At 46.6% G+C, this 25,828-nt stretch overlaps 1 protein-coding gene across 1 annotated transcript in view; it reads right to left on the bottom strand.

Annotated features, from left to right (window-relative positions):
• PHF3 (PHD finger protein 3) overlaps nt 1-25,828 on the bottom strand; it is a 279,560-nt gene that overhangs the window by 227,213 nt on the left and 26,519 nt on the right. Inside the window, exons 2-3 of the mRNA XM_082249659.1 lie at nt 10,628-10,894; nt 8,033-8,191 (exon numbers count right to left, since the gene is read on the bottom strand). Coding sequence (XP_082105785.1) covers nt 8,033-8,191; nt 10,628-10,871 — 403 coding nt within the window. The 5' untranslated portion in view covers nt 10,872-10,894. The remainder of the gene's footprint in view (nt 1-8,032; nt 8,192-10,627; nt 10,895-25,828) is intronic.

Below are 25,828 nucleotides of genomic sequence, written 5' to 3'. Positions count from 1 at the left end.
GTGCGGATCCAAAATGTTGTTAACAATTCTACTACGTAAAGAAGTTGAGTGCATGTGCTCAGTGTCATATCCAGGGATTGTCTTTGGGAAATAGACATACAGTGGGTACGGAAAGTATTCAGACCCCCTTAAATTTTTCACTCTTTGTTATATTGCAGCCATTTGCTAAAATCATTTAGGTTCATTCTTCTTCCTCATGAATGTACACATAGCACCCCATACTGACAGAAAAACACAGAATTGTTGACATTGTTGCAGATTTATTAAAAAAGAAAAAACTGAAATATCACACGGTCCTAAGTATTCAGACCCTTTGCTCAGTATTTAGTAGAAGCCCCCTTTTGATCTAATACAGCCAGGAGTCTTTTTGGGAAAGATGCAACAAGTCTTTCACACCTGGATTTGGGGATCCTCTGCCATTCCTCCTTGCAGATCCTCTCCAGTTCTGTCAGGTTGGATGGTAAACGTTGGTGGACAGCCATTTTTAGGTCTCTCCAGAGATGCTCAATTGGGTTTAAGTCAGGGCTCTGGCTGGGCCATTCAAGAACAGTCACGGAGTTGTTGTGAAGCCACTCCTTCGTTATTTTAGCTGTGTGCTTAGGGTCATTGTCTTGTTGGAAGGTAAACCTTCAGGCCAGTCTGAGGTCCAGAGCACTCTGGAGAAGGTTTTTGTCCAGGATATCCCTGTACTTGGCCGCATTCATCTTTCCCTCGATTGCAACCAGTCGTCCTGTCCCTGCAGCTGAAAAACACCCCCACAGCATGATGCTGCCACCACCATGCTTCACTGTTGGGACTGTATTGGACAGTTGATGAGCAGTGCCTGGTTTTCTCCACATACCGCTTAGAATTAAGGCCAAAAAACTGAATTTTTGTAAAATCTTACCGTAAAATTCCTTTCTCTGAGTCCTCCGACAGTCGCCGCCACTTCATAATCTTCACTAATGGGGTATTGACCTTTGCTCCGTAGGAGTAGCTAGGCAACAAGATTTGTTAATATAAAAGCTTTTAGCATATCACACCCCTAGGGGGCGGTCCCCTCAGTCAATACCTCCCTGCTTCCTGCATTCTCAACTCAGTTTCAGTAGCATAGCAGTAGAGTACATAAACAAACCCCAAAAGAGGGGCGGGGGCGGCGACTGTCGGAGGACTCCGAGAAAGGAATTTTACGGTAAGATTTTACAAAAATTCAGTTTTCTCTTACGTCCTCCGACAGTTGCCGCCACTTCGTAATCTTCACTAATGGGGACGTCCCAGAGCAGTGTAGACATGAGGGGTGGGAAAAACGCAGCCGCGCCTAAAGCAACGCAGTACCCACATCAGAGAAAGGAACCTTACCAACGTAAGAGAACCAACTGGGCAACAGAAGAACGTGCTCAACAGGAGCAACAACCCAGGAAAGAACAAGTAACCTAGGGGTAAAAATACCCCAACAGCCAAGGACCCAAAACAAGGGACCCTAAGGCACCGCCGCACTAAGAACTTTACGGCCAAAGGAAGCATCTGCCGATGCCTGAACATCCACCTTGTAAAATTTGGAGAAGGTGTGAACGGACGACCAAGTCGCCGCCTTACACACCTGGGCCACAGAGGCCTGATGACGATAGGCCCAAGACGTACTCAGAAACCTGGTAGAGTGCGCCTTCACAGGGAAAGGAGGAACCTTCCCCTTCAAAGCATAGGCTTGCACAATGGTCTGTCTGATCCATTTGGCAATGGTCGCAGCCGACGCTGCCATGCCCTTCCGAGGTCCCTCTGGAAGGACAAATAGAGAATCCGACTTGCGAAAGGATTTCGTCGATGACAGGTAAGCCCTGATCGCCCGAACAACATCCAAGGAATGCAAAGCCACCTCCTTTGGATGCTTAGGCTTCGCGCAAAGCGAAGGCAAGACAATGTCCTCATTGAGGTGAAATTCCGAGATCCTCTTCGGAAGAAAAGAAGGGTTAGGTCGTAAGACCACCTTATCCAAGTGAATCACCAAGTAGGGAGAGCTGCAGACAAGGCCGCCAGCTACGACACCCTGCGAGCCGAAGTGATCGCTACCAAAAAGGCAACCTTCTTGGACAACAGAGACAACGAGATCTCCCTGATCTTCTCAAAGGGAGCATGCTGTAACACGGACAGAACAAGGTTCAAGTCCCATGGAGGTAAAGGATCCCTCCGAGGAGGGGCCAAGTGTCGCACCCCTTGAACAAAAGGTGCTAACCAAAGAATTAGACGCCACATGGCGTAGAAAGAGAACGGCCAGCGCAGAAATCTGACCCTTAATCGTGGCCAACGCCAAGCGCTGGTCCACGCCCGTTTGAAGGAAAGCCAACACTCTCAATACCGAGTATGAGCGAGGGGAATACCCCCTGGACTCACACCAGGCAAAATACGCCTTCCAAGTACGGTAGTAAATCTTCCCCGAAGAGGCCTTCCTAGCCTTGATCTAAGTGGGAATGACCTCAGGGGAGAGACCCCTATCCTTCAGGACCTGGCTTTCAACAGCCAGGCCGTTAAAGCCAGCGACTGTAAAGCAGGATGGAATATCGGTCTTTGAGACAGGAGATCTTCTCGAAGAGGTAGACGCCACGGAGCGTCGACCGCCAGATTCACGAGGTCTGCGTACCAAGACCGGCGAGGCCAGTCTGGCGCCACCAGAATCACCGTGTGCGGTTCCGAGGCCAACCTGCGAAGGAGCCTGGACAGCAGCTGAATCGGTGGAAAGGCATACATCAGACGATACTGATGCCAGGGCGCCACTAACGCGTCTGAGGCGTCCACCCGAGGATCGCGCGTCCTTGCCACGAACCTTTCCACCTTGTTGTTTAGACGAGACGCGAACAGGTCCACATCTGGGGAACCCCACTTCGCGCACAACATCTGAAAGACATCCAGGTGAAGGGACCATTCTCCCTGGTCCAGGGTCTGGCGACTCAGATAGTCCGCCTGCCAGTTCTCCACCCCCGGAATGTGAACTGCCGATATCGCCGGGACGTGCGTCTCTGCCCAAGACAGAATGTCGGCTACTTCCCGAGCCGCTCGGGCACTCCTGGTGCCCCCTTGGTGGTTGATGTAGGCCACCGCTGTGGCATTGTCTGTCTGCACCCGAACCGGACGGCCCTGAAGCCTGTCCATCCAACGCAGAAGGCAGAGATTTATCGCTCGCAATTCCAGAATGTTGATCGGAAGGGAGGATTCCTCCTCCGACCAAGTTCCCTGGGCGGACAGAACGCCCAGAACACCACCCCAGCCCGACAGGCTGGCATCCGTGGTGATCACCGTCCACGACAAAGGACGAAAAGACTTGCCCCCCGACACCGCCGGGGACTGGAGCCACCACAAAAGACCCCCTCGGGTGAGGTGGCTCAACGAAATCCGCAGATCCAGAGATTGCGGACGCCCGTCCCACTTGGCCAGGATTACCGCCTGAAGATCCCGTGTGTGAAACTGGGCGAAGGGAATCGCCTCGAAAGCCGAGACCATCAATCCCAGACACCTCATACATGTCCGAAGGGACGAGCACTGAGTGTCCCTGAGGGACCTGACTTAGTTCTGAAGTGTCCGGAGCTTGTCTTCCGGCAGGAAGACCTTCGCTTGAACAGAGTCCAGGATCATCCCCAGGTAGGGAAGACGAACCGATGGACACAACGTCGACTTTGGAAAATTCACCGTCCAACCGAACTCCCGTAGAGTCTGCATCGTGACGGACAGGTCCTTCACCAGGCCCTGACTGGTCGCAGATCGAATCAAGATATCGTCTAGATATCCCAAAACAGAGACGCCCTGGGCTCTCAATAAAGCCAGGACCGGCGCAAGCACCTTGGTGAAAACCCGCGGAGCCGAAGCGAGACCGAAGGGTAACACCACAAATTGGTAGTGATCCTCCGCAATGGCGAATCGAAGGTACCTCTGGTGACCCTCGAAAATGGGGATGTGAAGATACTCCTTCAAGTCGATGGAGGCCATGAATTCCCCCGGAACCAGGGCAGCCACCACCGAGCGCAGGGATTCCATGCGGAACTTGCCAACCTGCACAAAGCGGTTCAGAGCTTTCAAGTCCAGAATCGGACGTACCTTGCCCTCCTTTCTGGGCACAGTGAACAGATTGGAGTAGAACCCCCGAAATCTGTCCCGATAAGGCACCGGAACCACCACTCCCTGGGCCCGCAGGTCCCGCACCGCCAGGTGCAGATCCTGCAAACGCTCCGGAGACAGCTGAAGATTTGAGGGAAAAAATCTGCTCGCCGGCCGAGAGAGAAACTCGATCTTGTATCCAGATCGAACGATTTCCTGAACCCACCTGTCCCGAATGCGGGCAAGCCAGGGTTGAAGAAAACCGAGCAAACGTCCCCCCCACCCCAGAGCCGGGTGAGGGCACCCCTTCAGGCCGAATTGGCATGGGCAGCGGACCCGGACTGGCCGGACTTCTGCTTACCTGCCCACGGCTTCTTCTGGGAGCCTTGGCCCTTGAAGGGCTTGCCCTTGTATTGCGACCGAAAGGCACGAAAGGACCCCTGAGAGGGCCTAAACGAGGTATTCTTGTTACCGCGAACAAACTTATTCTTGTGAGATTGGGGTAAGAGAGAGCTCTTACCCCCGGAGATCCCCTTTATCAGCGTATCCAAAGACTCGCCAAAAAGGCGAGATCCCGCATAGGGTAAATTAGCTAAAGTCTTGCGAGATGATTGGTCAACCGACCAGCATTTCAGCCAGATCAGGCGACGGTGCAATACCGCCACACTAGAGAGGCGTGCAGCCAAAGGGACTAAATCCAAGTCCGCATCACACAAATACATGACACCCTGATGAATTTGATCCACCATAGCCAATGTTGTTGGCGGAGCAGAGTCAGCCACCAGAGTGCGCCTGAGCACCTGCGTCCAATCCGCAATAGCCTGGGCTGCCAAAATGGAAGCAAAAATAGGCTTCAGCATAGAACCGGCAACCGTATAAGCATGACGGGCAAGAGACTCCAATCTCCTGTCCGTAGGGTCCCGAAACACCGGGGTATCCTCAGCAGGAAACGCAGTAGATTTATTCAAAATCGCCACCGCATGATCCACCTGAGGCGGCACACACCAACGCTCATCAGTGGTGGGCGTAAATGGATAACGCAGCTTGAACTTACTTGGCACAGTAAATGGCTTCTTTAAATTGCGCCATTGCTCATCAACAGCGCGCTGAAATTCCGCAGGGCAGGGAAAAACCTGCGCTGTTTTGCGCTTCCTTTGTGTCCCATAAGAGGACAGCAAAGCAGGAGGACATGGTTCATCCTGCAAATGCAGTGTTTCTTTGATAGAAGCAACCAACTCATCCATGAGTGCAAGCTCTTCAGGCGAGCCAGGTGGAGAATTATCAACCCCTTCTACCTCAGCCTCCCCCTCAGATCCCCCAAGGTCCAGAGATGAACGAGACCCTGAGAAGGGCACTCCAGCCATAGCAGCCCCATCGTCCTCTGAATCAGAGGAAATAGACAATCTGGGCCGTTTTGAGGATCGATCAGCCATTAGCATGGATCGACCCCCACAGGGATAAGAACACTGAGCAGGGAAATACAGGATAAGGAGAAGTAAAAACCTGGAGAGGTCACACAGGCTGCTGCCACCGATCGCTGTCCCAGAGCAAAAGGAAGTGATGTAATGACTGACCGCCCTATAAAGCCTATGTAGGCTACACAAACATGGCCGCTCAGCTGAGGCATGTTTTGGGCAATGACAAAATGGTGCCGACATGTGGTTGTACATCGATCGCCATCAAAATGGCGGCGTTTGGCGCCAAAACACCGCGCCCTACTCACTTAGGGCCGGACACCACAAGTTTGCCTCAAAAAAATGGCGGAACGCAATAGCGGCCGCCGCACAGCATGTCTAACCCCAGTCTGCCCACACAGCACACATAGCAGATCGGGAGAGCCCCCCCCCCCCCCCGCAGCCCACAGAAAAGGCAGCTATTCCACACAGGAATCTGACAGGGAGCTCAGCACATATACAGACATGCAGGGTCACACAGTCACAGACTGACACCCAAACAGCCAGGTCCCCACATAGAAATGTACTTACCAGTCCGGATGGCGTGGGGAGCCTTCTCCAGCGACCAAACCGCTGTACAGAGGACAGGGAGTGTCGCAGCCAGGACGCAGTGGAACTGCGGTGCGAAACCGCAAATGGTGTCCAGTGAGTTAGCCACCTCACAGGCAGCATCCCTGCAGCGAACAGGGATGGGTCGTTCAATATGCCAGGGAAACCTGACTGAACGCTCGATGGCAGGCTGGGGAACACCTGGCCCTGAGCCCTGGGAACCAGGGTGGCCAGTCCGAGACCCAGCTCCGCATGATCATCTTCATCCGAAGAAACTAAACTAATGCTGAGAAAAATAACAGCTAGTAAGAGAAAGAGAAAAAATACTCAAATAAAATCAAAAAAGAGGATAGAAAGCTGAGACTGAGAGCCCCAGCACAGTATCAGCTAGCTACTCCTAAGCTAGGCATTAGAAACTGAGTTGAGAATGCAGGAAGCAGGGAGGTATTGACTGAGGGGACCGCCCCCTAGGGGTGTGATATGCTAAAAGCTTTTATATTAACAAATCTTGTTGCCTAGCTACTCCTACGGAGCAAAGGTCAATACCCCATTAGTGAAGATTATGAAGTGGCGGCGACTGTCGGAGGACGTAAGAGAAAGTTCTATTTTGGTTTCTTTAGACCAGAGAATCTTATTTCTCACCATCTTGGAGTCCTTCAGGTGTTTTTTAGCAAACTCCATGCAGGCTTTCATGTGTCTTACACTGAGGAGAGGCTTCCGTCGGGCCACTCTGCCATAAAGCCCCGACTGGTGGAGGGCTGCAGTGATGGTTGACTTTCTACAACTTTCTCCTGACTGCATCTCTGGAGCTCAGCCACAGTGATCTTTGGGTTCTTCTTTACCTCTCTCACCAAGGCTCTTCTCCCCCGATAGCTCAGTTTGGCCGGACGGCCAGCTCTAGGAAGGGTTCTGGTCGTCCCAAATGTCTTCCATTTGAGGATTATGGAGGCCACTGTGCTCTTAGGAACCTTAAGTGCAGCAGAAATCTTGATGTAACTTTGGCCAGATCTGTGCCTTGCCACAATTCTGTCTCTGAGCTCTTTAGGCAGTTCCTTTGACCTCATGATTCTCATTTGCTCTGACATGCATTGTGATCTGGAAGGTCTTATATAGACAGGTGTGTGGCTTTCCTAATCAAGTCCAATCAGTATAATCAAACACAGCTGGACTCAAATGAAGGTGTAGAACCATCTCAATGATGATCAGAAGAAATGGAAAGCACCTGAGTTAAATATATGAGTGTCACAGCAAAGGGTCTGAATACTTAGGACCGTGTGATATTTCAGTTTTTCTTTTTTAATAAATCTGCAACAATGTCAACAATTCTGTGTTTTTCTGTCAGTATGGGGTGCTATGTGTACATTCATGAGGAAGAAGAATGAACTTAAATGATTTTAGCAAATGGCTGCAATATAACAAAGAGTGAAAAATTTAAGGGGGTCTGAATACTTTCCGTACCCACTGTATATACACAGAGAGAGAGATAAAAAGTTTAGCCCCTACATGTACAGTATATAAATATTTATCGGGTATAAAATATGAATGTTAAACTGAATGTTTTAAATGTATTTTATGTGTCCCCCTTTTTTACTTCCCTTGTCTTTTTCTGTATCCTATTGTAATTGAAAAAAGTAATAAAAGTAAAAAGGAAGACAATTGTTTTCTAGGTACCCTAGGAGTGAGCGGTGTGTATTCAGTATAGAAAAACACAGGTCACCACAGATAGTGTGAATGAGCCCTTACTAAAGAATTCTTTTGACATGCAAATCATAACATCTGAAAAACTAAAACACGTGACTTAGAAAAAGAAAAAAAAAAAAAAACAATTATGTGGTCAGTGTTGCTAAAGCATGTCAGTCCTGCATTTCCTAGTGCTCTGCAAGAGAAATCCTATTTCTGCATTACATTTAGGGCAAACATATAGGACACAGGTATCTCAATTATGGTTCTGAATTGGCAAGATGTACCTTGTGCTTTTAAACGTGGCGATTTCCTTTGTGATTTCATGGAAGGCTCATTTAATCTGTTAAGGTTCTTGTCTGGTAGAATCAAATCATCTTCATCATTGATATCAACAGCAGTTACCTTATCTACCCCAACATCCATGATATCATCAAGACCAACACCTTAAAAGAAAAAAAAAAAAAGAAGTAGCTAAATCAACTTTTACCCCTAACAGCGTTTACAAATAATTCTGCTATGAACACATATCAACTTACAAACACTGTAACCCCTTGGAGCTGGCGCCTCCCAGCCCTTTAAGGGATTTAGGATGCCAGGAGGTCGGGTTTATGATTATGTAACCGCCGTGATTGGCTGTCACGGCGGTAACATGATCGAAAAGCTCCCGATCGCAAGCAGGGCGCACATTCTCGGCATAGGTTTATTTGCACTTATGCATGCAAATATGCGGCCACTCGGCTCCAAGGCCCGCCCGCAGAGAGGCGGCATATGTGCGTGTGGCCGGCACTAGGTTAGGGCCCTTTCAGATGGAGCGGAGTCAATGAAGCGGATCTGACTATTCAGTGGGGGATCTCTCCACTGATCCCCACTGATCAGGCAGATGACAGGTACGTGTCCACTCCACTATGCAGAGGGGACATGGACACAGCCCGCTGTTCTCTATAGGGTGGTCAGATGGAAACCGACTGCCTGTCAGTTTCTATCCATCTGTCATTCAATCAGATCCACCAGACGGATGGGGAACAGATCCCCATCTGCTTGTTTTTAGCAGACCAGATCAGATACCAACAGGTAAAAAATGGACAAGCGGACCCGATCGGTCTCTGCAAATATCAGGGGCAAGGAGGAGTGGGCAGAGATGAAGATTGGGGTTACCTGTTTACTTTTAATTATTGTCAGCTTTATATGTACAAGTATTATGCCTCTTTCCCACAGGCATACTTCCCACATACACATATGCTGGGGTCATGTTTGTCGGCATGGGGGATACATAGGTGTTCTGTGCATCCCCATGCAGACAATCCCAGTTATGTCAGTTGGGACGAAGTGGCTGCTCCCTATTTGATAGCCACATAGGTGCACGGCCCGAAACACAGGCAGCGTGCATTTGGGACTGTGTGCCTGCGCCCATATGGCTTTCAAATTTGGAGAAGTGGCTGCAACCCAATTGAAATGATGGCATGGTACACCTGTGCAATCCCGGGCAGCAGGGTTACCAACTGTCATGAAATTCAAGGACAGTTTGTAAAATCCATGATTTTTTAATTTGTTCATGAATGTCTGTTATGGACATGCAGTCTGCATGTCTGTAATGGAAATTCATGAACAGATGTAAATATCACAGATTTTACAAACTGTCTGTAAATTTATTGACAGCTGGCAACCCTGCTTGGCAGGCAAACACGGCCCTCGCACAGGTGCATGCTGTAGTACGTCTGTGGGAACAAGGCCTTATTGTTTATTGCAAGAAATCATAAAGCCATTAAAGAATATGTAAACCAAACATTTCAAATTCTTGATCTGTGCTTGTTGTACCTGTACATGTAAGAAAAAGTATCCTGTTTTCTTTGCATTGCTTCCTTTGTGTGAAATACCTGGTGATCCTGCCAGTCCCTCTGCTGTCCCAATTAAAAATTACCACACTAGGCATGAGAGCACAGCGTGGTCAGTTCCTTAGCTGTGTTGGGAATTGCTCTCCTTTAATGATCAAACTTGTCCTGATACACCGCGCCCCCCCCCCACAGCCTTTTACTGGGAAAATGAGTGTACTGCTGTTTCTCCTCCCCTAGCTCTTATGCAGCTGATAACAGAGGGAATGTGATCACTTATAGAATAGGGAAAAATGTATTTATGTTTTTTTTCAATATCTACACACGTTTTGCTTTTCATTCCTATTTTAAATGGAATGGGTAGTTTTACAAGGTGAGGGTTTACATATACTTTAAAGTAGGCCTATATCTAAAATCTGAAGTTTGGCTGTCTAACAAGGATTTATCAGAACAAAACAATCAGTAAAAATGTGCCTTTAGGCTAGGTTCACATTAGCCCGCACTGTGTGTTTCGGTTGCAATTCCCGCACCCGCAACCACCCACAATTGAATCACGCTGCTCTTTCGAGACACGTAGGGCTGCCGTTCATCTCAGCCCACTGCACGATCACAGGTTCAAGAACCGCAGGGAAACCACAAGGTCAGAAATACCATGCAGTTTCCCTGCCCTGTTTTTAAAAAGGTGCAAGCACCATTTTTTCTGTGGTTCATGCAGTGACTAGTGTCAACCGAGCCTAAGGAATGGACCGATATGCTCCTATAATAATATTCCTGATTAGTATCAGCGGAATACTTCTAGCCTAGACATCCCAGCAATATTATAGAATGGTGCTTACATTTAAATTGAACCTTAATGGAATGGCAGCACCTTTGTGTAAATAGACTAAATGCCAACTTTGCCCTCAGTAACTTGAACTTGACAAACAAATGTCTTTGCTTATTGAAAAGATCAACAACTGATTTTTAGTGTCTCATGTTTCTTTGCTGCATCTTGTGCCAACTTTGTCTACATAGCTTAAGAGAGCAAATGTTGTGAAAGAATTAACATACCTGTTGAGGGTGGTATCTGAAAGTTATGCTCTGCGTTATCCAAAACTGGTAAACAGAATTGGGTGCTTGCAGATCCAAGCATAGGATCTTTATCACTGAGCATGTTCTTCAAGGAATCTTCTATGACATGTTGGCCTGTGGCAAATTCGTCACAGCCTTCACTTTCTAGGTTAGAGCCTAGAAACAGGGCATCATCCAAGTGCTCAGATGGGATTAAATGGTTGAATGTGTCAACTATATCCATGAAGAATTCTGTATTTTTCAATCCTGTAAAAAGAAAACAATATTGAACAAAATGTATATATCACAGAATAGCTGTGTTCTCAGAAAATACTGAAAAAGTGAGACGATGATCTGAAGCTAAGCTTATTTTACACAGTAATTCTACTTCTTCTATGTTTGCTTAGAAACTCAACCATTCCTTAAAGTGGTTGTAAACACAGACAAAACAAATCCTCCTACATAGGTCGTAGCTGTGTTGCCCTTCTCTTCTGTAGATCGTTCTGTAAACACAAAGATGAAAAGATTTCTTCTAAGCTCTAGCAGCAGGGGGCATCTGAAGTATTTACAGGAGTATCAGAAGGGGCTACTGCTGATAACAGAGGAACCAGACAGCAGAGAAAAACTACACTCAGAGCTTTGGAAAGAGACAAATACACAGTATAGAAATATGTGCTTTTTTCATAGTTCATATCGGAGGTTTACAACCATTTTAAGGCCATCACATCTATAGACTCAAGATCAGTGATGGTCACATATCCTCCCATTCAAAAAAAAATATTTATTTATTTTAAATCTTTCTATAAGAAGCCATAATCATCAAAATTAAAAGAAAGAAATGCTTGGAATACATCACTCTGTGTGTAACGCATCAGTATATATCATATACTGTATATGAGTTCCACTTTTTGAATTTAATTACTGAAATATAATAACTTTTTGATGATTTTCTAATTTTATGGAGATGCGCCTGTATATATTTGAAAACTGATCACACCTGAAGTACTGACTGCCTATCTCTATTATTTAGGCCCTAAAATGCCAGGATAGTACAAATACCCCCCAAATTACCACTTTTAGTAAACTAGACAGTCCAAGATATTTAGTAAAGCATGGTGAGTTTTTTGAAGTTGTAATTTTTTGAAAAATGAAAACAATTTGAGAAATGTTTTTTTTTTACCACTTTTTTTTTTAATTTACATTAACTAGTGCAGCACAGTGTCGTCATATGACTGGTGTGGCAGTGATCAGGGATGTGTGCGTGTTCAGGATTTTTTTTTTTTTTACAGTGCATTCATGGCTCATTGTTTAGTATTGTGATACAGTGATTGGTTTACAGCTATTACATGGTACAGAATGCTGTGATTGGCCCAGGTACCATGTGATTACTGGAGACCAATAGCAGATCATACAGTAGTAAATTATTTCACAAATCAATTCCATTCATGACTCTTGCTTACTATGTGACATGTGATTGCATAGTGATCACGTGGTGTCTGGCCTGCTCACAGTGGCTCGATACGGCGAGCACCGCAATCTGCTGTGTCTGGTTGCAGAGTGAAATGTGCACAGTGCACGTGAGCACCGCAACATAGTGTAAATGTACTGCGGGTGGTTGGCAAGTGGTTATTGGTCCCCCAGCAGGTGTAAGAAGAAAATAAAATAAAATACTCTGGATTCAATCCTAACCTCCTTTCCCCCACAGTAATTTCCGCCACCACATATGCTTAGTTTTTCAGGTTGAATGACGCCCATCATCATTCAACAAAGAGATAAGAGCATCCTGTGAGCACAGGGTATCTTGCACTCTCTGCTGCTAATGTGCTTATTATCGTGTCAACGTGATTTTCTGCATCATTAGAGTAGAACGGATCCCAAGAAAAAAAACGTAATATAATACTGCTTAAAAGTAACTAACAACTAATGTTGGTAGTGTAATGCATGTAGGCTGGCAGAATCCTATCGCTACCTCAGAAGAAACAGAAAGAGAATATGTGCTTGTACAAAATTAAATGGCACACAAATGCTGGAAGTTTGGTCAATAAAATTGAAGAACTGGAAATGTTGATAAATGAGGAGGATTTTGACTTTGAATGAGTATCAGAATCCTGGCTTACAGCTCACAAGGCAGGCTTGCAACTGTCCAGAGGTACTACCTATATAGGAGGGACATGGTAGGTCAAAGGGGGAGGGGCGTGGCTGTATGTCAAGAGTGATTTGCAAGTGAATACGAATGATGGTATTGCTAACGTGGCAAGGGAGAAGGTAGAATCTTTTTGGCTGGAAATTCAAAGGGAAGAAACAAATGGGAAATTAATTGTGGGTACAGGCACACTAACCTTAACCACTTCCCCTGGTTCAACGTCATATGACATTGTCATGACGTCATATGACATGCGGTACTTGACCTACTGATTACTAACAATGCAGACCTGCTCACGGATATTGAAATACAGGAGAACTTAGGAAACAGTGACCATAGGTCAATAAGTTTCAGTATTAATTACAGTAATAGGAAGCACAAGGGTAATATTAAGACGCTGAATTTCAAAAGAGCCAATTTCCCAAAACTGCGCTCACTGCTAGAAAATATCAATTGGGATAGAACCCTGGGAACAAAGAACACAGAGGAAAAATGGGAGTGCTTCAAGAGCATACTTAACAAAGGGACTGACCAGTGCATTCCAAAGGGAAATAAATTTAAAAGAGCAAAATTAAACCCTGGGTGGCTAAACTCCAACATAAAAATGTATATTAGTGCTAAAGAAAAGGCCTTCAAAAAATACAAGACTGAGGGGTCATTGGCAGCATTTAAGCATTACAAAGAGTGTAATAAGAAATGTAAAGATGAAATCAGGGCGGCTAAAATAGAACACGAGAGACATATAGCGGAGGAGAGTAAAAAGAACCCCAAGAAGTTTTTTAAGTATATAAACAGTAAGAAAGCGAGGCCAGAACACATTGGCCCCATAAAAGATGACAAAGGAAATATGGCCACTGAGGACAGAGAAAAGGCGGAAGTGTTAAATAATTTCTTCTCTTCAGTCTTCACAAAAGAATCGGGGGGGCTACACAAACCTAGCTTGTAAGGCCGAACTAAACAACACACCTCAGGAAATACTGCCATGGCTAACAGAAGATAGACTTAAAACTAAACTAGAGAAACTTAACATAAATAAATCACCGGGACCGGATGGCTTGCACCCGAGGGTTCTGAAAGAGCTCAGCCAGGTGATTGCCAGACCATTATTCTTGATCTTTAAGGATAGTTTACAGACGGGTATGGTGGCAGCTGATTGGAAAAAGCCAACGTGGTACCAATATTTAAAAAGGGGCCGAGATGTATCCCGGGTAACTATAGGCTGGTCAGCCTAACATCTGTAGTCTGCAAGATTTTGGAGGGGATGTTAAGGGACCACATACAAGACTTTAGTAATGAAAACTGTATTATTAGTAGTAATCAGCATGGATTCATGAAAAATCGTTCTTGCCAAACCAATCTATTAACCTTCTACGATGAAGTGAGCTGCCACCTAGATAAAGGTAAGCCGGTGGATGTGGTGTATCTGGACTTTGCAAAGGCCTTTGACACCGTTCCCCACAAACGCTTACTGTACAAACTAAGGAAGGTAGGTATGGACCATAGGGTGAGTACCTGGATAGAGAACTGGCTCCAGGGGAGAGTCCAGAGGGTGGTGATTAATGGGGAGTACTCGGATTGGGCGGGTGTGGAAAGTGGGGTCCCCCAGGGTTCTGTCCTGGGACCAATCCTGTTTAATTTATTCATAAATGATCTAGAGGAGGGGTTATCTAGTACAATCTCAGTACTGTATTTGCGGATGATACTAAACTAAGCATGCCAATATCTTCTATGCAGGATGTGGAAACCTTACAAGCGGACCTGAACAAAATAACGGGGTGGGCAACTACATGGCAGATGAGGTTTAATGTTGAAAAATGTAAAGTAATGCACTTGGGGGCCAGAAACCAGAAAGCAAGCTACTCACTAGGGGGGAACCTCTGGGTGAGTCTAGGATGGAAAGGGACCTGGGGGTACTGGTAGACAACAGGCTTGGCAGTGGCATGCAATGCCAAGCCGCTGCAAGCAAAGCCAACAGAATACTGGGATGTATAAAAAAGGGGATTCACTCCAGAAATAAAGAGATTATTCTCCCACTCTACAAGACTCTGGTCCGGCCACATTTGGAGTATGCTGTCCAGTTCTGGGCACCGGTCCTCAGGAAGGATGTGCTGGAATTGGAAAGAGTCCAGAGAAGGGCAACAAAAATAATTAGGGGAATGGAGGACATCAGCTATGAGGAAAGACTACAAGCACTGAACTTATTCTCTCTGGAGAAGAGACGATTGAGGGGGGATATGATATCAATGTACAAATACTGTACTGGCGACCCTAGCATAAGGAACAAACTATTCAGAGAGAGGAGATACAATAAGACACGTGGCCATTCACTAAAACTAGAGGAAAGGCGGTTTAACCTTAAAGTGCGTAAGGGGTTCTTCACTGTAAGAGCGGTAAGGATGTGGAATTCTCTTCCACAAGCAGTCGTATCAGCTGGGAGCATTGATAGTTTCAAAAAACTATTAGATGGGCACCTTGGAGACCACAACATACAGGGGTACACAATGTACGGTTAAAAGCAAACACACACACATCATAGGTTGAACTGGATGGACTGATGTCTTTTTTCAACCTCACTAACTATGTAACTATGTAATTGTAGGGTTTAAGTGGGGATATCTGAATGATGCCTGCAGCTGCAGGCATCATTTAGATATCATTTTTTTCCTCAGGTGATTCCCTACACCATAAGAACAATCATAGCAGCTGAACCGCCGCTTGATTGTTCTTACAGGCTGCGGGAAGGGACATCCCCCTCCCGCCACCCTCTGGTGCTTCTACCGGCTCGCCCGTCCGATCGGCAAGCCGGAGAAGGAATCGGCCGCCAGGAGGAAGTGTACCATAGAGACTGCGAGGACCAGATGGTCCCCGGCAGTCTCTATGGAGACCCGGGCGCGATGTGATGACGTCGGCCTGGCAGTTTCAAAAGTGCCGAGATCTCTGCATTCAGCTGAGATCTTTTTTTTTTTCAGGCTTTCTAGCCTTTAGGCTAGATCTGAGGTCTTATTGACCACAGATATCCCTATAAAGAGGACCTGTCATTCACTAATCCTATTACAAGGGATGTTTACAGGAAGAAGTGGATCCTTCCTAAAATTCCAGGAAGAGATCCCTGCCACCACCTTCCATGGTTTTCTCAGGCTCTCTGTAACCCGAGACTGCAGCCGGTGGTTCCATCAGCTGACCATAGAGCTGATTGGAGACCAGAATGGCTCCAATCATCTCTACGGCCTAAGATACCAGAAGCTAAGAGCATTTCATGACTTCGGTTTCGCCAGATATAAACAGCACCATTGAAAAATTGGTCTGGTCAGATGCTTTAAGGGCAGATGAGAGATCTAGAGTCTAATAAACCCCAATCTTTTTTTAAAAAAAAAAAAAAAAAAAAAAAAAGTACCTGTCACTACTTATTGCTATCATAGGGGATATTTAAATTCCCTGTGATAACCATAAAAATGATTTAAAAAAAATGAAAGGGAAGGTGTAAAAATAAAATAAAAAAGCAAAATAAATAATAATAACAAAAAATTATAATATTCAAGCACCCCTGTCTCCCCGTGTTTGTGCGCAAAGGCGAACGCAAGCATCTGTCTGGTGTCATATGTAAACAGCAAGTGCAGCATGCATGTGAGGTATTGCCACGAACAACAGATTGAGGGCAGTAATTCTTGCCGTAGACCTCCTCTGTAAATCTAAAATGGTAACCTGTAAAACTTTTAAAGGATTTTAAAAATGTACGTAGTTTGATGCCGCTGCACGGGCCTGCGCAATTTTAAAGCAATTTTAAAGCATGTCCTGTTTGGTATCTATGTATTCAGCATAAGATCATCTTTAATACTTTACCAAACAATTGGGCACTATATATTGTATTTGTGCATTAAATTTTAAAAAAGTGTTTTTTTCCCAAAAAATTGCGTTTGGAGGTTCAAAGTAATTTTCTAGTGAGAAAAAAATAGATTTTTGTCTTACCGTAAAATCCTTTTCTTTGATGTTCATTGACGGACACAGCTCCATATCTTCTTTGACCCTTGGGTTATGCTGCTCTCCATAGGAGTAGGACACTAGGCGGAAAATAATTGACTAAGGCTATAGGGCAGTCCTAGTGGGTATACTCCCACTTCCTGCTATAGGACTTCAGTTTTGTAACAAGCAGTGTCAGAAGAATATATAACCCAACTCAACAGAGGGGTGGGTGCTGTGTCCGTCAATGAACATCAGAGAAAAGGATTTTACGGTAAGACAAAAATCCAGTTTTCTCTTTTGTTCATTGACGGACACAGCTCCATAGTTTCCTTGACCCTTGGGACATCCCAAAATAGTGTCAACATGAGAGGTGGGAAAAAACACAGCAATAACATATTTCCCAGAAGCGCTAAACGTAGTCAACCAGGTAAACCAGGAGCTCAACCAGTAACAACTGGAGCTCTTCTACCAAAAAAAAAAAAATACACCCTCAAGAGAAACCTCTGCAACAGCAGCCTGCAAAACTTTGCGGCCAACAGTAGCATCCGCAGATGCGAATACATCCACCTAGTAAAATTTTGTGACAGTGTGCACAAACGACCAGGTGGCCGCCTTGCAAACCTGGACCACTGACGCCTGATGGCTGAAGGCCCAGGAGGCACTAAGCACCCTCGTAGAATGTTCCTTAACAAGGAAAGGAGAAACCTGACCCTTAATGGAATAGGCTCGCACCACTGTCTGCCTTATCCATCTGGAAATGGTCACAGCAGATGCAGCCTTACGAGACCCATCTCCTAGTAAGTCAATCTCTTTAGGATGCTTAGGCTTAGAACACAAGGAAGGCAACACAATGTCTTCATTTAAGTGGAAACCTGAGACGACCTTAGAAAGGAACAACTGGCAGGGACGTAGCACCACTTTGTCCCTGTGAACCACCAAGTAAGGTGACCAACAGGACAATGCAGCCAACTCAGACACCCTGCGTGCAGAAGTAATAGCCACCAAGAAGGCCACCTTTTGTGACAAAGTAAGCAGAGGAGATTCACAAATATTTTCAAAAGGCAGTTTTTGAAGAACCGACAGTACCAGATTGAGGTCCCATGGAGGCACTGGGGACCTTATCGGAGGAGCCAGGTGGTGTACCCCTTGAACGAAAGTGTGAACCAAGGAATTTGTGGCCAATGGGTGTTAGAAGAAGATTGTCAAAGCAGATATCTAGCGCTTGATGGTGCCCAGGGCCAAGCGCTGATCGTTACACCTCTGTGGAAACTCCAGCAGATGGGACACCAAAAAGGAACAGGGGGAAACGCCCAGAGACTCACACCAAATGATGTACGCCCTCCAAACTCGATTATAAATCTTCCAAGAAGTAGATTTCCTAGCTTTTAACAGTGTAGGAATTCGTGATCGACCAATATCGTTTCTTTTTTAATGCTGATACCAATACCGATATTTTGGTCATCGGATATCGGCCGATATTTTCAGACATGTAAAAAAATGTTATATTTATTTTCTAAAGGTACTCCTGGGGAGGGATCTGGGGGTCTAAAAGACCCCAAACCCTTCCTTGGCACTGGAAAGCATTCAAAACGCCAAGTTTGGCTGTTTTGAATGCTGTCAGTTTTTTTAATTTGGCGCAGAGTACCCGAAAGTGATGTCATGACATCACTTACGGGTTGTTTACATGGAGACCGGCGCATGTGCATTTGCGGCAGGGATACCAGCTTTCACGGGGATACATATCTTCATGCTACACCGGAACTTCTCTTCGGCGGCGGTGGTGGAGGTAGGATGTCCGGGTCTCCCGGTGGGATAGGAGACCCGGGTGAGCCGTGGAAGGTGGCGGGAGGGAGGGGGGACGTCCCCTCCTGCTCCTGGTAATGACAGCCGAGCGGCTTCTCAGCCGCATCGGTTGTCATTACAAGTCAGCCGACCTTCCGCTATGGACACCGGTACTGGGGTGATGCCTCTAGCTGCAGGCATCACCCTGGTACATGCATTTTCTCTAAATATCAGCAATATCAGTAACCTCAGGGGCCACTTCTGATATATTGGCCCCCGATATATCGGTGTTGCCGATAATCGGTCGATCTCTATTAAGAATTACCGAATCCGACAACCCTCTGTCCCTCAGTACCTGGCTTTCAAAAGCCAGGCCATTAAAGCCAGCGACTGTAAAGCAGGATGGAAGATCGGTCCCTGAGACAAAAGATCTTCCGTGAGAGGGAGTCTCCAAAGAGGATCGGCTACCAGCCTTACAAGGCCTGCATACCAAGACCAGCGAGGCCAGTCTGGGGCCATCAGAATGACTGGAATCCCTTCTGCCTCAATTCTACGTAGAAGTATTATCAGAAAGGCATACATTAGCCGATATGACCCCAAGGGGCCACCAGTGCGTCCGAGGCGTCGGCTAGAGGATCCCCAGACTTTGCCCCAAACCTCTGAGCCTTTTGAGATGAGAACCCGGTTGAGATGAGAGGCCAACGGGTCCACATCAGGAGTCCTCCACCGGAGACACAGTTGTTGAAACACCTCTGGGTGAAGAGACCATTTGCCCGGATTCAGCACCTGCTGACTGAGGTAGTCTGCCTGCCAACTTTCCACCCCTGGAATGTGCACAGCAGAGATGGCTGGAACAAAGTGTTCTGCTCACCTTAGAATGCCGTTCCACTTCTCTGGCTGCTAGGGCACTTTTGGTGCCCCCTTAGTGCTTGACATGTGCTACAGCATAGCCTGATCGCCCGTATCTCCAGGACATTGATTGGTAGCCTGGACTCTTTCCGAGTCAAAGTCCCCTGAGCCGGATCTCTGCCCAAGACATCTCCTCACCCAGACAGGCTGGCATCCATGGTAACCACCATCTAGTACAGGAGGAGAAAGGATTTTCCCTGTCGAAGCAGTGGGGAGAGCAGCCACTATATCAAGGACCCCCTCGTTTCCCGGCTCAACAGGATCAATTTGTCTAGGGACTGTGGATTCTTGTCCCATTTGGCAAGAATCTCCTTTTGCACAGGTCTGGTAGGGAACTGAGCAAACAGAACTTCCTCAAAGTTGGAGACCATCAAGCCCAGTACTTGCATGCAAGTCCTGAAGGATGACCACCGGTTGGACAACAGGAGCCGAATCGCATGCTGCGACTTCAGAACCGCAATCCCCTTCTGCCGTAGCAATACCAGGGCCAAAACCTTCATAAACACCCGGAGCCAAGGAGAGACCAAGGGGTAACGCCACAAATTGATAGTGCTCCTCGCCCATGGCAAAGCAAAGAAAACGCTGGTACCCGACATATATTGGGATATGAAGGTAAGTGTCCTTGATGTCGATAAGAGGCCAGAAAATCCCCTTGATGAAGGAATACCACTAAAGTGCAACTGGACTCCTTCCAAAATTTCTGAACCTGCACAAAGCAGTTCAAGGATTTGAGATCCAAGATTGGACAGACCTTGCCTTGTTTCCTAGGAACAGTAAATAGGTTTGAATAAAACCCCTGAAACTTTCCAACCCTGGAACTGGTACAATGACTCCTTGCAAAAGCAGATCCTGTACCACCCCGAGAAGGCCTTGCAGACGATGTGGGGGACAGACGCAAATTGGAAGGAAAGAATCTTGCCAGAGGCAAGGACCAAAACTCGATCTTGTAACCAGACCGAATCAACTCGTGGACCAATTTGTCTTGAATTAAAGCAAAGACGTCCCCCCACCCCAGGTATGACCTGTCTGCAGGACCAGCGGAACCCGCTTTTGACTTACCAGACCAGGGTCTCTTGGAACCTCCCGCAAAGTTATGGGTGGATTTTGATCCCTTGTCCTGCGATTCTGCAGGAAGAAAGGGCCATTTGTGAGCCAAGAAGAAGGACCACGCTTGCGAAGAGACTCTTTGCTTTTGGTGACCTGTGGAAGCAGAGTACTCTTACCTCCCGTAAGACCTTTAATGATTTCTTCCATAGAAGCTCAGAATAGGCGGTCTCCTACAAAGGGGAGATGGGTCAGCAACCATTTTGAAAGCCTGGTCCACAGACCAGCATTTCAGCCAAATCATGCGTTGAAGAGTCACAGCTGTCACAGGCATCCTTCAGGCTAAAGGGGCCGCATTCCAGAGAGGCATCACTGATTTACTGTAACCCTTGTACCAAGTGACCTACCAGCTCCGTCAGCTCAGGAGGATGCTGACCCCTTCCAATCTTGGCGAAGAAGCTTAGCCCATTCCGTTAAGGTCTGGGAGACCAAGGTTATGGCAAACCACGGCCTAAAAATTGAACCAGCCACTGTAAAAAAAAAAAAGGTATCAGAGCAGAGACTCGGCCCTCTTGTCAACAGGGTCCTTAAAGGACAGAGGGTCCTCTACCGGTAGCAGGGTGGCTTTTTTTTAACCTGGAAACCTGAGAATCCATCACCGGCGGAACTGTCAGTTTCTTTAAAACGGACTCTTCAAAAGGATACCTCATAGCGAAACGCTTGAGTATCCCTACCATGTGTTTTGGGGAACTCCACTGCCTTGCGACAATATCGTCGAACTAGGCGGGAGAGGGGAACACTTTAGTCCCCTTGGAAGGTCTGCGGGTACCAAATTGCCCCAGCACAGTGGACGCGTTAGCTGTGTCCTCCAATTTTAAAGTTTCCCGCACTGATACAATTAGTGCCTCCACAAGCGCCCTTTCATGCGAGGCCGTAGTGGAAGAGGATTCATCCTCACTGTCACAGCACTCAGGGTGTGTGGATGCAGACCCAGTAGGATGACTCGTGTCAGCGGCAGCCAAATCAACCTCAGGATATGAGGAGGCAGAGGATGCAGGTGAAGGTGGGGGGCACTTTTAGCTAGGCCTATTTTGAAGGGCCATATCAACTTTGGAAACCAGTGATTGCAGGACCGCTGCCATGGACGCCGGGGTGGACTGGGACCCAGAGGGTCCCGAAGCTTCTGAGAGTGGGTCAGGTGGTGACACATGCTCCAGGGACTCCATAGTTAATCTGGGGACTGCCAGCATAATCTGGAAAAATCGCTGTGAAACACCCCCCCCCCCTCCCCCGCTATACCAGTGGCACCACAGGTCCCAGCGAAAAAAAAAAAAAAAAAAACACACACACACAGCTATAATAGCAGACCTGTACATGATCTCGTGCAGTGGGTCTAAGGCCTGCACGCGCACCACTGGTGACCCTGCTCCCGCTGTGATTGGACACATCAGGAGCTAATCAGCAGGTCCGATGAACTCGATATTCGCTGGCGCCCGGGGATCGTTCTTAGAAGAGGCAGAAAGGCGGTCTGCCTAGGTAAACAAGGCAGACCGCCATTCTGTGAAAGGGGAAAATGGAGATCTTGTGTTCCTGCTAAGCAGGACATGGATCTCTGTCCTCTCCCAGTCAAAGCATCCCCCACACAGTTAGAAAGCAGGGATCGACCGATATAGTTTTTTCAGGGTCGATACCGATTTTCCAGCCACGCTTCCGGCTGATATAAGGTGCCGATTTTCTGTACATTTAAAGTTTTTATTTTTTCACTGTCCTTTTACTTTTTTTTTTGATCCCTTTTATAGCTGTCAAGAAAACCTCCCTTGTGACAGTAATAGGCAGTGACAGGTACTCTTTATGGAGAGATCTGCGGTCTATAAGACCCCCAAACGCCTCCTCTGCACTTAAAAGCACTCATCATTGCACTGTAATTTTTTTTAAATCTGGCACCTTTAAAGGCTCCAGTAACCAGAAGTGACATCGCTTCTGTGTTACTACATCGGAGACCCGATCAGAGCCAAATCCAGCTTTGTTCGGGTCTTCGGCCAGCCGGCGGACATGCCACCTGGTCGCTCGGGCATCCAGGTGGGACGGGACACCCAGGCGGAGCAGCGGGAGGGGACATCCCCATCCCGCTGCTTGAAATAACAGCCGAGCTGCAGGTTAGCCATATCGGTTGTCATTACAAGAAAGCTGGCCGTCGGCTCTAAAATAGGTACCGGGGTGATGACTGTAGTTGCATTACTCTTGTACAACCACTTGAAGCAATATCAGCAAGTTTGTGACCGATACTTCATAAAATAAAAAAAGTGAATATAGGCCCCTGATAATCAGCCCCACCGATAATCGGTCAATCCATATTAGAAAGCACTCCCTAGGAGCACATTTAACCCTTTGATCACCCCTGATGTTAACCCCTTCCCTGCCAGTGTCATTAGTACAGTGACAGTGCATTTTTATAGCACTGATCACTGTATTGGTGTCACTGGTCCCCAAAAAGTGTCACTTAGTGTCAGATTTGTCTGCTGCAATGTCGCAGTCCCGCTAAAAATCACTGATCGCCACCATTTCTGGAAAAAAAAAATTAAAAAAATAAAAATCCCAGTTTGTAGACGCTATAGCTGTTGCGCAAACCAATCAATATAAGCCTATTGGGATTTTTTATAATCAAAAACATGCAGCAGAATTTTCCCTCCATTTTTACTGCAAATTTAAAAAGCAGCTGTTCAGCTGTGATTTGGATATGGTTTAGATACAAACTTTTGGAGCCAGCAGCCACCAGCATCTTTAACAATAGCTGGTTGTTAAAGAGCAGGCCAGGAAGCCGGAAGCCGTGTCCTCAACAACGGATGATTCATCAGCTGTCAGCTGGCCGATTGCTTCCACACACCCCCCGTCCCACCACCCCCCAGGGCGTGCGCGCCCCCACACCATGTATTTCGGGCTCCGCTTGCCCATCTGCCCGGGACCGACATGGCAGGTGCTAGCAGAAGGAGAGAAGGGAGAGAAGCGAACACATGTGTCCGCTCTCCTCCTCTTCTTGCTGTGACCCAGAAAGCAACATGTATGACATACATCACTTCCGGGCCACCAGCCACTTTCCTCGGCTAGCATAGCCAGGAAGGAATGCGATTGCAATGTGATGTGCATTCCAATATACTCAGTGGAGCCCAGAGGAAACCCTGAATGCCTCTTTGAAGAGAACCGGTCACCTAAAAATCATGGACAAGAAGTCCCCTATGTGATAAAAAAAAAAAAAAAAACTTAAAATTGGTTGTAAACCTGAAAACTCAAAATTAAAATGAGCAGTCTACCTTACACAGCAAACCAGCAGAAGTCATCTGTCCCCAATCTGGCCATAAAAGGAGCAGCCAGCATTCTGAAATCCTCTCCGCTTTCCTGCAGTGCAATAAGCCGACACATTAAAAAAATTGTAATCCTGCACGAGCATAAGAGAAGGGGGCATTTGTCCCAGAGCCATGCACACAACACTTCTACACAAATGGCTTCCCCTACCTCACCCGGGATTGGCTGTTTGGCACCTGAGCATTGTGGGACTATTCCCGAAACCTTACACACTCCTAAGCTGCTAGCTACTGTGTGTACATGTGGGAGGAGAGTCAGTGATGTCAGGACTCCACCTTCCGAGCTCTGGCCTGTGGACATGCCCATGGACCAGAGACATTCACAGAGCTGCGACAGGCACTGGGATTATCGTACAAAGGTAAAGATAATGCAATTTGTATTTGAATGAGGCAAAGTAAGAAAAATGCACCAACAGGGTTGCCCTCTGATACCTGTCAAGATTTTCAGCAAATTGGAAAATTATTGTCATCAGCCAAAAGTAGACTTTGACCCGCTTTCACCCAGGTGAATCTGGGTCACAGAAGTGCAGAACTAAGTGCAATATTGTGACCCATAGGAGAGCTTTGGCCATACTTCTCCTTTAATACCATAGTCCTAAAACTTGTTAATCTAAAAGTGAGTGAAGGTTCACAAACTGTTCAGTATCTTAAAGGCCAAGTTTACTTTTTAAATAAAATCATAATTTCCCTTTTCTTCTGCGGGTGTAATATAGCAGTAGCTGTCAGCTGTCTGCCCGTACCTCCCATATAGGCAGACAGTTACTGAATTGCTAGAAGTCTCGGTGAAATACAGGAGCGCTCATCAGTGCACCTTGCAGCTCATTGAGAACTACAAGCTGTCTGCCATGGTGGCAGATGGGACTTGTAGCTCATTCATTCACAGATCTGTGTGAATGAATGACGTGGCTGTGCAGGCGTGCAGCCGCACTGTTTTTAAATTGTGACAGTGCATGCAGGGAGAGGATCCCCCACTAGCTGTCACAATGGGGGATCTGCATTAGTAACATGTTACACTCTAAGGCCTCATGCACACTGGACGTTTTTTCAGCTGCTTTTTTGGCTTCTGGTGTTTTTTCTGCAGCCAGTAAACTCCCCAGCATGTTATCCTATGTGTCCATGCACACAAATGCTGTTATCAGCATTTTTTGGCTGGGATGTTTTCTGGCTGGAAAAAAAAAAAAAAAACAGAACTAGTGGGTTTTTCAGCAGCAAAAATGCTCAAACTGATAAAAGCTGAAAAACATTGAAAAACGCATCCATTCTGCATTTATCAGCGTTTTTGAGCCATAAGCTTTTGTGGGAGTATAGTTTTACTAAATTAAAAGCAAAAATCATTACTGCAAAAACGCTGCAAAACTCAATCTACAACTACAGCTTTTTAAAGCTAACATTACTGGCTTTTTTATAACGTCCAGAGTGCATGAGGCCTAAATACACATGTAACATGTTACTAAATGTGAACCTGTCCTTTAGTGCCGGGTCACACTTGTGCGATGCGGGAAGGCTGCAAATTCGCAGCCTGTTCCCGCATTGCAAACGCACATCTGGCAGTTCCCACTGCCATATGCGATACGCAGGGGGCGTCAATGAAATGTTAACGACACCCCCAGTTTGATCGCATATCGCAGTGCGATCTGACAGTTCGCACAGGATCGGATCGCACAAGTGTGAACCACTGTGCGATCCGATCCTGATGCGGCTGGAAAAAAGGGTGTGCGTCTTTTGTGCGGGTGCAGTGCGAATTTCAGCCATACAAAGTGTATGGCTGAATTCGCACCGCACATACGATCGCATGTAATGAAGGAGCAGTGCGCTCTGATATTACATGCGATCGCCGCACTCGCAAGAGTGTGAACTGGCCCTTAACCTGAATAGATTAAATGAAACTTTGTATGCCAATGTATCACTTTAATCTATATTTGTGGTAAAACTAAAAACTGAAAATAACATGTAATAACAGCTATGAAATCAGCTCCTCAGTGTCAAACCCTAAAAATGTATTTT

This window comes from Pelophylax lessonae, assembly GCF_965119305.1.
Source record: "Pelophylax lessonae genome assembly, chromosome: 3".
NCBI classification, from domain to species: Eukaryota; Metazoa; Chordata; class Amphibia; order Anura; family Ranidae; genus Pelophylax; species Pelophylax lessonae.
Note: the sequence above shows the minus strand (reverse complement) of the source record. Positions and strands in the feature narration are given on the sequence as shown.